General features: G+C 31.1%; 2 protein-coding genes across 2 annotated transcripts; one reads left to right on the top strand and one right to left on the bottom strand.

The window, feature by feature from the left end:
- Positions 1-2619: 2619 nt before the first annotated feature.
- On the top strand, positions 2620-4108 carry LOC131844253 (ommochrome-binding protein-like). The gene has a single exon (XM_059193087.1). It carries the CDS (start codon positions 2635-2637, stop codon positions 3472-3474), a length of 840 nt encoding a protein of 279 aa, XP_059049070.1. The 5' UTR covers positions 2620-2634; the 3' UTR covers positions 3475-4108.
- Positions 4109-4124: 16 nt separating this feature from the next.
- On the bottom strand, positions 4125-14521 carry LOC131844252 (uncharacterized). The gene is made up of 3 exons (XM_059193086.1): positions 13924-14521; positions 5658-5826; positions 4125-5193 (listed from the first exon to the last, which is right to left on the bottom strand). Exons 1-3 carry the CDS (start codon positions 14449-14451, stop codon positions 4871-4873), a joined length of 1020 nt encoding a protein of 339 aa, XP_059049069.1. The 5' UTR covers positions 14452-14521; the 3' UTR covers positions 4125-4870.
- Positions 14522-15410: the final 889 nt, after the last annotated feature.

The following is a 15410-nucleotide window of genomic DNA, read 5'->3' as shown; positions in this document are numbered from 1 at the left end:
TTTTAATGTTATTTTGGATATGCCCGACATTGCCTCTGGTTCCAATGTTCCTGACCTACCAGTTGCTTTATTGTGATTTGGATTTCCTGTGAATTCTAATTCGAATGTATGCATTATTTTCTTTACAAAGGGGATGTGGCAATGAAGAAAGATACCAATATATTTTCCATTGAGTACAAACATTTTTTTTTTTTTTTATATCATAATTTGAGCGCGTTTGACCGCAATCTCACCTGATGTTAAGTGATGATGTGGTCTAAGCTGTTACACGCAAGCTCAAATAATACCTATTCACTCTTGACTTAAAAGACCCAATGTTGTAAGAGGCAGGAAAAATAGACGCTGGTAGAGAGTTCCACTCCTTAGCTGCTCGCATAAGGAAAGATGATGCAAAACGGTTAGTTCGAGCAGCTGGGATGTCAATAGTGTAGGGGTGGAGCCGCTCTCTACGTCTTGTTGTACGTTGATGGAACGGTGCTGGAGGAATGAGGTTGTGCAGTTCTTGAGCACATTCGCCAAAATGGAGCCTATAGAACACCGATAGACAAGCTACTTTACGTCGGTGATTAAGACTTTGAAGCCTCTTAGCTACAAGTGATACGTCCCCGATAAGTCTCCTTGCTCGTCTGTCGATTGAGTCTAGAGCGTCAAGTTGGTACTGAGCGGATCCATCCCATAAGTGGGAACAATACTCCATGCAAGATCGGACCTGTGCTTGGTATAGCCTTAAAAGCTGTCTAAGCGTGAAGTATCTCCTAACCCTTGAGAGGACGCCCAGTTTTTTTGATGCCGTTTTAGCTCTAGATTCAATATATGCCCCGAAATTTAGGTTGGATGATATTGTTAAACATATACTATAGTAATAATATAACAATACATTTTTGTAATTGATAATAATATAATAGTGCATCCGGTCGCGCTCACGGTCGTTGTTGGAGAATCAGGGGAGAACTATACGAAGGGTGAAGTCAGATTACTTAGTGGAATCGTAAAAGTGGCAAATTCACCACGAATTTAATGATTGCTAGGAGAAACCACGTGGAGGTCAACCTGATAAAGTATATTGCATTTCGCCATAACTCTAATAATTGTAATTACTAACAATTTCTTCCCCCCTATAATAGTTAATTTTCTCCATAATAAAGTATTTAACATAATATGCTTAATAATTAAAATTATTCAGCGGCAAAAAATACTTTGCTAAAAGTTTAGAGATAAGTCCATAAATTTGCTCAAGACTGAAGTTTATATAGTTTCTTGATTAACTAGGCGATCAAAAAACTTTAACAGTACATTTGCAAAAAATACTTTGCTAAAAGTTTAGAGATAAGTCCATAAATTTGCTCAAGACTGAAGTTTATATAGTTTCTTGATTAACTAGGCGATCAAAAAACTTTAACAGTACATTTGCAAATAAAATGGCAGCAATATTGAATAGATACAGCGTTCTGAATACCAGGATTGCATAAATACCAACTGGTGAAATGATACATTATTTTACTCTTACAATATTATTACATTTAAAGTTTACTTCCAAAAAAAAGTCTTCCTGAAACTCTACTTTTACAACAAACATATGTGGAATTAACGTGAATCAAAATATTATCTATGTACTTATCAAGCAATATTTTTATTATCTGTTGTATAATATAATAGCAACGTTGTACACAATTCTGATTACATATGCACTTAATAGTACGAGGGATCAAATTAGGGAGGGTGCGCACCCTCTATGATAGAAAAAGACAAAATTGCCTCCTTTTCTAACCAGCGAATTTTATCTTGGAATCCATGATAGCCTAGTGAACTCTACTGTTATGCAGAGTAAGAATAATCATTTGAATACGGTTTTTATGATGATATTTTAAATTGTTTAAATTTATGTTTAGTTAATTGTACAAAAAAGTACAATTAACTAAACATAAATACTTTAATACTTTAACGTTAATTCGAATTAGTTAGAATAATAACTAATTCAAATCAAGTTTAATAACCCTCATTTATCCTATATCTGTTAGGTAAAAAATATTTTAGTTACTTTCTTTTAAAGGCAATTTCCAAATACAGCTTAGACTATAAGTAGATTAGTATTAGTAGATTATAAGTCACTGGCACAGCTAGACTTTTAATATATTTCTAATATTATTATATAAATCGATTTTAATTATCTACCATCGGGTTTACCCTATGAGTATGAGCACTTCATGCTTTTATGAAGTTACAGAATATATATTCTATCAAAAAAATACTGTAAGTACCAGTTGGTTACAATCACTTTGTATACCTAACACTTTATAACGAGAAAGAATAGCATCTTTATTATTATTTTTTTAATTTGATTGTACATAAATTTGATCGGCACGTGGTTCGCCATGAAAATCATCTCAACTCACAATTAACCATTAATTGTGAGTAACTAAACTAACCACCACATTACCCACAATAGACTAACCTGACTACATGCCTATCCTTATTTCTGATATTATTATCCATTTAAAGGTCCTATACCTATTATATGTATAATATATTATATATTTTCAACCTCACATGATATTATCAGGAAATATGATACTGCGACACATGGCTTCCTTGAATGTTTTGTTAGTTGAAAACTCAAAGCATTCAGTGGCAAACATGAAACTGGTTATAATTCTGAGTGCAATTATTATTGTTCTTGTTAAATATAACGAAACAAAGCAAGCAAGTAAAACAAAATGTGAAACCATTCTTGTAAATGGTAAAAATCATAAAAGAGTTGTAATGAGTAATGGAATTAACCGCCCCTATCAACTATCGGTTTCTAAGCGGAACCATACGATTTATTTCAGTTACAATACTGGATTTGATAATACAAGTACGTTCGAAATTGGTTATATTAAAAAGGAACACAGAGTAGCTATACCAATTTCAGGTGTTAAAAACGGATTTGCAACCGCTATAGATGAAAAAAACAACATCGTATACTTTGGAGGTAGTGATGGAATTTATATGGATGATATATCTAAGTCAGGTAATATAACTCATTTAATTAATAATCATAATATTTGGGATTTATTTTACAAAGATGATTTATATTTCATTACCTACCCTTCCCGAAAGTTGTATAAATATTTGGGCGAAAATAAGTCCGAAATACAAAAGAGTATTTACGAGAAAATATACCAGTTCGCAATAGATGGAGACGAAGACACGTTTATAACCAATAAGACGGGACTGTATATAATAAAAAATGGTACAAACGATCGTATTTTATATGAAGGGGCCAAAGTGTTTCGTACTATCGAGATCAACAACAAAGGAGTAGCACATTTCTGTGGCCAGAACGAAATTTTCGTAGCAAACAAACATAAACATACATTACACAAAATTGCTGATGTAAAAGATATATTTGGTTTAGGGTTTGATCACGAGGATAACATTATTTATTCTAATCCTCATGAAATTGTAAAATTACTCCCAGAAAATTGCAAATAAGTAAATTAAAATATTTTATTCGTCATTATTCTCATATTTTTTCCCACACAACATTAAAAGAATTTTCGGAATTAAAGAAAAGATATAGTAAATAGGTAAATATGTAGTAGTATATTCCTAGAAAATATATTTTATTAGTTTTTTTTTTATAATACCTATTTGTTGAGAAAACAAGTGAACAGAACAGTTCTAAATATTTATTGTTCAATAGGTAATAGATAAATAGATACTAAGTTTTTCATAATCTTTACATAGTTTCTCTCTGTTTACCTGTAATTATAATTAGATAAGACAATACATAATGTTAAATGAGAAGCAATAATCAATTTAGCTCTAATATAGTTAAGTGAATGAAATTTTTGCTTATATATGTATAGTGTGTATAGTAAATCATAACATAACAAAGTTACAAACTACATCAATTTACGTATTAGGTACGTTACTCGAGAGAAGCCATATCTATTAAGTTCTGAAAGATATCAATGAAAACAATGTTAACTCAGTAAAACTTATATTATTTCATAAATTATATTATCTTTATTTAGTACCCTAATAACTAAGTAATTAAATAATATAATTATTGTACAATAAACAAAATCTTTGGCACTTTAATAAATATGTAACACAAATACATTTATTTGTGTTCTTTTATTAATAAATAATTGTACCACGCTACGTTGGATTAAAAAAATATTCAAACAAAAATCAGCATGATAAGTATTACTTTCAAAAGATACATACATGATAGTGTCTACTAATAAGTATACTATATTTTACAGTGTACAGAATTTGTGACATCTGTTCACTGAATACTGGAACTGAAAATATATAGATAATCGTGATCGATCGTGATTTTTTTTATTACCAATGGTAAACCATTTTTATTATTTCATATCGAATCTCTAACATATTTCATAAAAAGCTGATAGGTATAAAATTGAAGAGCCTCCTGTAGACAAATGGTAACAATGATTATTGAATACAAATTGTAACAATCATGTAATCTATCGGACAAAGAGTCTTAAAATACCTATGTTACTTTCTGTAGTACGTAAATAGCTATATAAATTATAAATGTATAACAACATAATTATGTATTTTCATTCATTCAAACGTGAATGTAATTCTTGACATTGTATTTTAAATACAATAACGTACGAGTACAGACAACATTATCTTCTAAACCAAATTATAGGGACGGACATCAAAGTAGTAAATAATAATAGCTGTGATGTTTTATACCTCTTTTACAAACTCACAAAAAAATGGTTATATATCGAGTTAGTCATGAAATGACATCAAATTTAAAAACTAGTTTCGCATTTCGCAATAAGTGAGATCATCACTAAAGAGAATTAGTGGCTGTTGTGTAGTGCCAATATTCCTCAGCTGAGGTCTATGATGAACAGAAGATATAGGGAAATATCATCAACGTTAGAGAGAGAACAATGCTGTAGACTGGTTTGACCGCACTGTTCCCACAAACCATTCGCCTGGAAGCAACGGAGAGCTTCTTATTTTGTAGCAAAGTGTGCACCGAATCCAATTCCCATCGAGCCATGATGCCGGGGTCTCGGGAGAAAAGTACAGAGTATAATTGCGCAGTTCTGCCATTTTTAGGTTCTTGACAAAAGTTAAGAACTAAGTGATCGTTGACCGCCTTGAGAACTTGCACGGTGCCACTGAACTGCTGATAGCGGGGATTGTTAGCCATTGTTCCTGGAAAAGAAATTGCAAGATAATCAGTAATATTAACTGGTTTGTAATCGTCTTAACCTTAACATTATTTTTATATACATATATATTATTGTTTGCTCTAATTGAATTCTTTTGTTACTTAGCTTATCTATTTATTACAAAGTGCTTATGATAATAATATAATTTTTATTTTTCCTTTTATAATATTTTGAAAAGTACGGTTTGCAGCGAAATTAATTCTTGTTATCAAGTTTAAATAGGTTATTAGTACTTATTGTTAAATAATTTTTTCTAACTGGCAAAATATTTTCCAGTATTCTTTATTTTACAAATCTGTATTTTCCATATAGTAGTTTTTTTGTTAAATTTTAAATTGAATCAACAAAAAATCACTATTTTAATACAGACACGCAACATATATAGTTGAATTCATTTTCTATTAAACAACTTAGTAGGTACATCGAAAATTAAATAAAAAATTTTACCATTTTGCCCATCGAACACCTGCCAGTATCCCGCAGACTCATTCCGGAAGTAAAGCGAGTACTCCGTGGTCTGCCCGGCTTCGTCCCACAGCAGTCGCAGATGACGGAATTGCTGCCTGAACTTTGCGTTGATATGCTGCACGTGGAACAGCTGATTTTCTGTTGACGGCTGAAAAGTATATGTTTTGCTTATTAATATTGGTATAATAATAGTAATAAAACACGACGAAATAATATTTCATTGTCAATAGTTAATATTTTTTATGAATACTGAAATAAAAAATATAATAACTAAATAAGTTACACACGTAAACGACGTTATTTTAGTTATTTTCACAAAATTTTGGTTATATTCCTTTAGTCTGAAGGCACTGCTAGTTTAAAGTAGGCTCAGTTCATTGTAATTTCGTTCCCTGTTGGAATGGTATGCGGGACGTATCGCTGGGAGTCGACATGTCATGATGAAAATAACATTTGATGTAACACATTTCGTTAGGTATATTGGTATCCAACATACTAGGGACCAGCCTACGGAAATCTTTCGGATTAATTTGGCTTGTTATCACCTTTTCATACGTAGGTAACACTTTCTACTGCTACCCATTATTGACTCACAAAAATTCACTCTTTGCGGGCCACCATATTCTCCAGAAATAAGATGTAAAACCCCTACAAATATTTTGACATTTTATAATTATCATTATATTCTACTCCCAACGTACTATGCTCGCCCTTACATGGATCATTGAAAAAAACATAAAGAAAAAAATAAAATATTTATTGGCTACACAAAGCATATAGACCACATATGTATATGTGAGTACATCGGATATGCTAAATGCGATAATATTGAAAATAAAACATTGAAATAAATCATAAAGTTATGAGATCAGTACACTATCGCCTGCTAAATATAGGCCAACCCAATGATATCAAAAGGATGATGTTAAGGTTTTTATACGTGCATTATATGTGCTCTCATTTTTAATTACTTGTAAGAAAATAGGTAAACAAAACCGAGTACACACTGATACTTACGTATCCGTATCTCAAGGCGTATAATTAACTGTAGCATTGGAATGGGGATGGATAAACGTTATTGAACTAGAAACCGTGCTCATAACAGTTGTATAGTTCTATTTAGATTAAGATCAAATCATTTGTCCGATGACCACCGATATAGACGAATTACGTCAACTAGACATTGTAGTTGGTTGCATCTAGAATCCTCTTAAAACCATCAAGATTAAACAGGTCAGACAATTTGACCTCTAAAATGTTCACTCACTAGATGAGTCAATGCAGGGTACACGAGGTGAGATGGCAACACGGGGTCAAGAAAGACAATTAATGAATACCTCGACACAGGATTGGTAGGATGGTATTTAATGGGGGCGTTCGTAATTTGTCACCTGAAATGTGATCTAATCTCTTTTAGACAGTGAAAAGACATTTTCTGATTGACTGATCTGATCAATGAATGACTGTTTTATTTACAGTAATTGAAAATACCAGAATACTAGTCTTCCTTTGTAATGATATATGTGGTTACCGAAGAAGACTTAGTAAAAACATCAAACATCTAGACTGAGGTACCCACTTACCTCAGTCTCATCTATATCATAGTCGACGACGGTCACCACTTACCATTAGGTGGGTCGTCAACCTGTTTACCATTCCATTTAAATACAAAAGTAATTTTTAGTCGAATGACTTCATATAAAATTAGTTATTAATCAAATGACTAACAATTACATAGATATAAAAATCTGAATATAATATCTGAAAAGTTAAAATGAGAACAGTTATCATTCCATAGATAATGCTCAATATGTTATCATTTTAATTACTACAAACGGCAATTAATTATTATAATGTAAAACAATGTATTACAGTTATTGAATTTTATGCTGTTATTTAGGAAAATTATCAGTAGTTTTGTAATAGATTTCATCCAATCGATCACATTATTTATCATTATGTAATTATAAGTTCGTTTTTATTTCAATGTATCATATTGTTGTTATACCTAATTTAGTATATGTATCAACCTCAACGTAGTCCTTTTTATGAATATTGAACATATTTTATTCATTTTATTACATTTAAATATATTCCCACAACAATAGATATGAAAAAATAGTTATGTCAGTCCTTTTTACATTAAATACTTATGTTTTTGCTTTCTTTTGAATACTTGTATTAGTAAATCTATAACACTATTTCTTATTATAGTTCCTTCAATATACAAATTACCCTAAATACGATTATATTTTATTATGTTCTTTTTACTTGTAATTAATTAAACAAACTCATCTAAAATACACAGACAAAACTGCTAACTAATTAAAAGACTGACTGACTGTTAACTGACTTCTTCCTCGCCCTAATGTATTATCCTACGGTGATCGGCCGCTGGCGTATTCTGGTAGCGCAGGCGGATGCACCATTTCATGATCATCCATTAAAAAAACTACTCCAAGTCTGCAATCCTAAACAACGAGGAAGTAAGGGAAGGATGCTGGTTCAATCACACCGGATAATAAAATTGGAACATAGCGAATTAGCTGTCGAGGGACTTCCCCGCCTGTATTAGCGTTTATTTGTGTCCGAATTTAATATGTATAAATATCTATAAATATTAATGACATACGCACAAAACATGTCATGTATGATAAAACAATGACATAGTATACAGTTAATATGCGTACGATTAGTTTTTACCTACCACTGAAACCGAGACTTCTAAATTCTAAAGTATGCATTCTGAATATATACCGAACAGCTTCGTCTATAAAAAATATTTAATGTTGTTTGGCGTTAATTAAGAATTCGATTGGATCAAAAGAAAAGTCTGTAGTTACGAAAGTTTCTATACCTATGTATAGTTGAAAACGTCTAACCTTCGGCTAGAATATAGTTTATGATTCAGTAAATATTTGTTCCATAAATTTCTAAAATTAGAATATTCAATAACATTATCTAAATCAGTTCTAATAAGCGAGTTTGTTATTATACAACTTACCAACTTTGTATAGAAAAATATCTTTTTCCTGATATCAATCTTACTAATATATATCATCCTTACTAATATCATAAATGCGTAAGTAACTCTGTCTGTCTGACTGTCACGCTTTCACGCCAAAACTATTGCACCGATTTAAATAAAATTTGGTATACAGATAGTCTAGACCCTGAGACTTTACAGTAACATAGCTTATGTATAAGAATAACACATAAGTTATAATTTAAAATATTATGTAAATTGGGCGATATATGTATATGTAAGTGTGATGTAGAAGAAGTCGCGCGGGTCAGCTAGTTATAATTAAAACGATTACGCCGATATTTCCATAATTATCATATTAATTTACATGTGTTACAGTATATTACTAATTTACATATGTTGATCACATGTAAATTAATAATAAATTACAGTAATTACATCAAATAAAATAATCTATTTAGTTCTGCAGAGGACCACACAGATAATAATATAATGTTAGACCAAAAATATAATATAGTATTATATTTTTGGGGTAATATTTTAATATAATTATAATTTTGTTTTATAAAAAGTCTGACATCAACTGCGATGCAATCAGATATAAACCTATAAACCCCAACGGGCTATAAGTGTATTCATCAGAATCTGTTCAGAATAAGAGAAGGTATTGCGTAACACTGTTACGCAGACATAATAATATACTCGATTTGACCTTATTGAAGTTGATTGAAAAATAAAACATCTAATTTTATTAACTGCAAAGACAAGACGTAAAAATATAAAATTAACATGTCAATGTTAAAGAAACATTCTCAAGTTCGTATGTACATATTAGTGTAAGTATTAATACCTGTCGTTATATACTCGTACATAGACGTTCTAGTGAGTTAATATTTTTGAACCTATTTCTGTTTTATTTATGGTATTAGAAAAATATTACTTGTAATATATTCCAGAATACATAATAGGTACATGACAATTTACGAAAAATCTAAGAGTTATTTTTTATTACATTATATGCTTTCTATAATATAGCAGTGTATGTAGTTAAGTATAATAGTTTTAAAATATAAATATGTTGAAAATTAGCCGTAAGTTTATATTGTTTTAATGGAATAATAAATAAATGATGTATTATTAACTAAGTCATTTATTAATACGAATTATACAATGGTAAATAAAGTGTTTATTTTATTATATACGGGATTAAAAAGAATAGTGTGTAATCGCGGAATGGCTCTACATTTCCGCGAGGTTACTATTCGTTTTAATCCCGATAAATACAATTTCATATAAGTAAAGAATTGGTCACGTGTTCAGAATGTTTTAAATATTTTTCTTCTTTATTATGGTGATGTAATAAATACACAAATTACTGCCTTCAATCACTTTGTTAACAGTTAACTCTCATCCAATCTCTCTTATTATAGAGCAATACCTAACAATACAATACATACAAGAAATCACACATAACGTGGTGTAATTCATGTCTAATTAGAGTAACTACTATTTTAGGTACATCAAATTGTATTTCTCAATAATCTTAATGTATCTATGTCTTCATGCAAAACTAAAATATATTCGTGCTAACTGAGCATTATATCTAAGCATATAAATTGTAATATCTGTTTTTGAAAATATGTAATATACTAATAATAACTCTATACCTATTGCGCACAGATAAATAAGAACAAAGGAAGTATAGTAGAAGTATCGTAACTCCAGTACTGCGTCCTGTTTTTAAACTGAATAGCACTGATTTTTTTCCAATTCCAAATCCTATTTTTTATATGAGTTTTGAAAACCTATGATAAAAAATCTATACTGATATTATAAACGAGAAAGTGTTCCTGTATATGTGTTACCTTTTCACAACTATACTACGGATGGATGTAGGCTATTTTTATCTAACTAACAATACTAAGTCGTGGGTAAGTGCTAGTTAATATCGTAATAAACCGAAATATAAATTTACGTACAATGAATAAATACGTGTCTTCAAGATGGTCTACGTATTCTGGTATCTACTAGAGCACGCGTAAATACAATCAAATACATAATTTGCTTCAATTGGAAGAACTCACACAATACAATATACCTACTTCACTTTTATTAGTCGGATTTCTGAGTTGTAACTGGTAATTATTGTGACTAGCATATGTCTTATAATTTCGGCAATCTTAGATGACCGTAAAAGTAAATGATAAAATTAATTGCAGTTGTCCATATATTCGTAAGGTGATGGAGTAAGAATTTTGTTGCCCCTATTTTTCATCCACAGGATGTTGTAAGAGGCAACAAGGGAGAGAAAACAAGTAGGTATATACATCGATACGGGAGAAGAAAACCTTGATATAAAATCTATATTAACCACTCTCGCCAGTGTGACAGAAGAAGTTTATATTTATTATTAATATTAATATTATTCGACCAAAAATCAAACTCTTTATTTATCCTGTACATATAGATGAAAAAAAAAATAGAACGGTATTAATATTAGATGAACATTAAAATAATTTCCAATTAAAATGACCTAATAAATCTTAATCGTAAAACATACCCCGAAAGTGGATGTAGGAATTTGGTCGGACTCCCATATGGTTACAATTGGACAGCTGTTATAATTGTGGACCCCTTCTTTACTTAGATGTAAGTATAGTTCCACAGCTTTCCATTTGCCTGTCACATTCTTAATATCAATGTCGGGCAAATCATTTTCAGTTAAACATTTAATTGTTTCGTTATGATCAGTCGAATTGGAGCCCTGAGTATCGTCTGGATCCGCATATACACACGTTACTATGCTGATAAGAACAATCCAAATTCTCAATTCCATATTTAATTTCATTTTAATTCACATTTTATTAGTCACTTGATAGATGTAAAACAAATATGAGAAAAGTAGTGCGCGAATAAAGTGTTCGCTGCCGACTGACAGTCGCCAGCGGCGGCGCGTGCGCCTGACTCAGTCGACTTGACGTTATCACTTGACCCCGACTTATGGACGAGCAGAACTTCCATACTATGGTCGTCACAGAATCCGATGCTTTAAGCTACTGATCATATTTCTTAAAAATAATTATATGTATGGTGAATATATAAATTGGAGACATTTTTATAAAAAAAATATCAATGAATACATACCCTCGAGATAGGAGTAATATAGACAGTTGGTTTGGGAGTTCTTGTAGCAGAAAAACCTTGGAAATCTAAAATATTATTTAAATTTTTTTCAATTGCAACTTGATTATTAGATAAAATCAGTTTTGAAAGTAATTAAAATTGTATATTAATTATACAATTTTTATAGGGGTAAAAGTTTTCCGCATATAGAATTATTAGATTGATGTAGGTTATCTACTTACTATGTCTATTTTATTTTTAATCATTTTCCGAACAAATAATGTTCAGAGTATAGGAATATATTGTGTTCTTTTTAGTATATAAAAAAAATGTCGGGAATATGCGATATTTCAAGAACTTGTCGAGATTTCCCGTTCCTGTACAACATTGTAAACAGTAAATGGATTTGTCTAATAATTATTCTTATGTTTCCAGGGCGTCAGTCATACAATGTTTGATTGTAGTCATAAAATGGTTGTTGTAGTGAACTATAAATTTGTGTAACATAATAAGTTATGGTGCTTTATTTTTTATTTTCATATATTTTGATTGCTGACTGTATTCTTGCCTTTGTTTGCTGACCAATAATTACATGTACATACTTGTAAAATTGTTTATGATAGGCAACGTTTTCTCATATCCTTTGATCCAATGACACCATATGTATCATAATATCAGTCGTTCCTACGTCACAATAGATGTAAGTTGGGCCGATTTTTACATTCTTATATATTTTGTTAAATAAAAGACTACTGAAGTACCATTATGATGTAAGTAATTCTTCAGTACGCTCTATCTCTATTTAGAGACCTTGCGGGTTGTAGGCCCCTTTTTTGGTGAAAATCGAATTTTTCAATTACGTCTAATTCTAAATCATTATTTTTTGCCTTGCCTTACCATATGGACATAATTTCATCGAGTTTAATTAGTTATTTTAGAAAATTCTGACAAATTCACCAGGAAATTTCCACGACCACATCATGATAATTTCCTGGTGAATTTATACCCAAAGGTAGAATGAAAGAGATTGATAAGAACTCTATAGTACTATTTTTTGTACTGTAATTGGTGCAATAAAAAGTATAAATAAAATAAATAGTTTCTCAGGGGAACAACATGGATGTCAACCTGGTACATTGCTAGAAATGAGATCCTAATGATCTACATTACTAACAATCCCCTTCCGCCCTCAGATGACAGCGAAAGAAACATAAGCTGGAAGAGTTACTTAATTGTCATATTGGAAAAAACATATGTCTTCGTTCATCATTTAAAATTTAATAATATTAATTACATTATTAATTATACTTTCTACGTTATTTTTATAGGGCCGAAAGATACTTTTTCGAATCTGTTTAAAAAGATCTTGCATTTCATAACCCCCGGAATAGTTTGCAATATATGACACTTGAACAAAAAGAGTTACAACTGTAGTACCTATGTAGAAGTCCTTTCTTATTTTTTATATCAACTGTTACGTGTAGCAAATCTGTATGTAGATAATTACTACATAATGTATTCTTTTCAGTTAATCGCTCCTATCTTTAGAGCCATTATTATCATTATTATTCTCTGCATGCAGGAAGATAGAGAAAGTTAGGTAGGTCTCAGTTATGTAGTACTATAACTGAGACGTTATAGTACTATGTAGTGGACTTAATCAATGGAATATTTAGTAAAGATAGTAAAGCTGTACTATGCTATTAATAATAGGTGGATACTTTGTGCAGTCATTTGAATTCAAAGTGCAGTGACACTGTCTGGACAATTGATAGGTCATTTGCTGGCCATTCAATTCGTTATGAATGAATTGAGACCATTTCACACACGCAACACTCAAATTGTGTCAGAAAAATAAACACAATGAAAAACTTATTTCTTTTCAATGTATCTGTAATACACCTACAGTTATTTCAGAACGGAACTTACCTACTTACTTACTTATTATAAAACGAAAATGGGGTGAGGGGGTTTATTAAAACAATTATGAAAATATAAATTACAGGTTCTACACAACAGAATAAAAATTACAAAAACTTTGTTGACGTAGTGTTTCTTTTATAATTTAGTAATATCTATTTTAAGTTTAAGTTTAACAAAATATCAATAAAGTATTCAAAAATATCCAGTACTCACCCGATCCATCGGTTCTGAAATGTGAATAACAATGCAAGTCCTGGTACTATCCACTCTTGCATCACCAGCCAAGTGTTGTATGTACTCTACTCCATACCACATACCCATCAAACCAGTGTCAAGAATGCCAGTCTGTGGCGACCTGTTCACGCAATAGTCCCTGATACCCTTCATAAACGGTTCCTCATAAGAGCTGTAACCTCCATTGTACTCCTCGCCATATCTTTGCCCATAATCCATTCCGTACCTTGGGGTAGTATACAAGGGTTTATTGTAATATCCACCTGAGTTTGAATATGCATTGTAACTATTCGTAGTATATGTAGGGCTATAATTTGGATATCTTGTAGCCTCCGGAAAGTTGGCAATATCACTATTATAGTTTGATTTATACGACGGATACTGGTTGTACAAATTCGATATAGTAGTATAGCTTGGATATCTGCTCGTAGTTTCACCGTAACGTTGGTAATTCGCACAATTAACTACTGCATACAAATTGACAAACAATGCAACTATTCGATACATTTCTTTAAAATTTTCACCGTGCTAGGAGCGTCGCGTGACAGTTAGGTGGTGAATAGTAGTGTGTGACTGTGCGGGGAACACTATGAGAGTGGGAAGTAAACTAATTAAGCTTAATATTCCTGGCGACTCATACAGACAAATGAGCGTTGTTCACATCTCTTGTGTAATTTAAACCTCGTGTTGTTTAATGAAGAGTAATTTGTACATAAACGTGTATTAGTATTTAGAATATCAACAATTATGAGCTGTCAATTGAGAAATAGGAGTATAATTGGTACATATATTTAGTGTGTTCTATGTAATGATAATGGGAAACAAGCTGACCGCCTTTCTGATGTAAGAGATAACTGTCGTCTGTATACATGAACATTATATAACATTCGTGATATCACTTATGCGTTTTTATTTCCTAGGATTAAGATGTCATGGCTATTATCCTGTACTTTGACTGCTTTTTCTCATCTTTCAACCGAAACAGCTTACAAAGCAAGTTTATTGTCGTCTGAAATATGTGAGAGTTTACCCTTTATCAAGTCAAGCCCGGTATACAGGTTACGTACCTTTTTTAACTTTTTATTATACAATTTTTAGTCTAAAACGCAACATTAACAGTAGAATATTCTATGGCTATAAATAAACGCGCAGTTTTACTGCGCGTTTATTTACTTACTCGATTACATTGATACGTAGGTACATATATTTAAAAATATATAGGTATGACATCTAGTGTGTAGGTACTATAGAAAGCATTGACCTGACAACTATCTAATCATTAAATAAACATCATAAAGAACACAGATTTCAATATTTAATATACTAATGTACATACTTGAATGTATTAGGTATAAGTTTATATATAATAGTAACAATTCCAAAGAAGAGGGTTTTTAATTAAAATTCTGGTTTCCAATTCAACATATTTATGTATGTCATGAGGCAATTCTATAATGACTTCGATG

The sequence above is a fragment of the Achroia grisella genome, unplaced genomic scaffold, assembly GCF_030625045.1.
Source record: "Achroia grisella isolate CSIRO2021 unplaced genomic scaffold, CSIRO_AGI_Agris_v1 utg402, whole genome shotgun sequence".
In the NCBI taxonomy this organism is placed as follows: domain Eukaryota; kingdom Metazoa; phylum Arthropoda; class Insecta; order Lepidoptera; family Pyralidae; genus Achroia; species Achroia grisella.
Note: the sequence above shows the minus strand (reverse complement) of the source record. Positions and strands in the feature narration are given on the sequence as shown.

Excerpts from the sequence above, each read along its gene's own strand:
- LOC131844253 (XM_059193087.1), top strand. The coding sequence starts at position 2,635 with ATGAAACTGGTTATAATTCTGAGTGCAATTATTATTGTTCTTGTTAAA.
- LOC131844252 (XM_059193086.1), bottom strand. The coding sequence starts at position 14,451 with ATGTATCGAATAGTTGCATTGTTTGTCAATTTGTATGCAGTAGTTAAT. Across the intron at positions 5,827-13,923 it reads TTTCAGAACCGATGGATCGG|CCGTCAACAGAAAATCAGCT; the intron begins GTGAGTACTGGA and ends TATACTTTTCAG. Across the intron at positions 5,194-5,657 it reads GGTGTTCGATGGGCAAAATG|GAACAATGGCTAACAATCCC; the intron begins GTAAAATTTTTT and ends TTTCTTTTCCAG.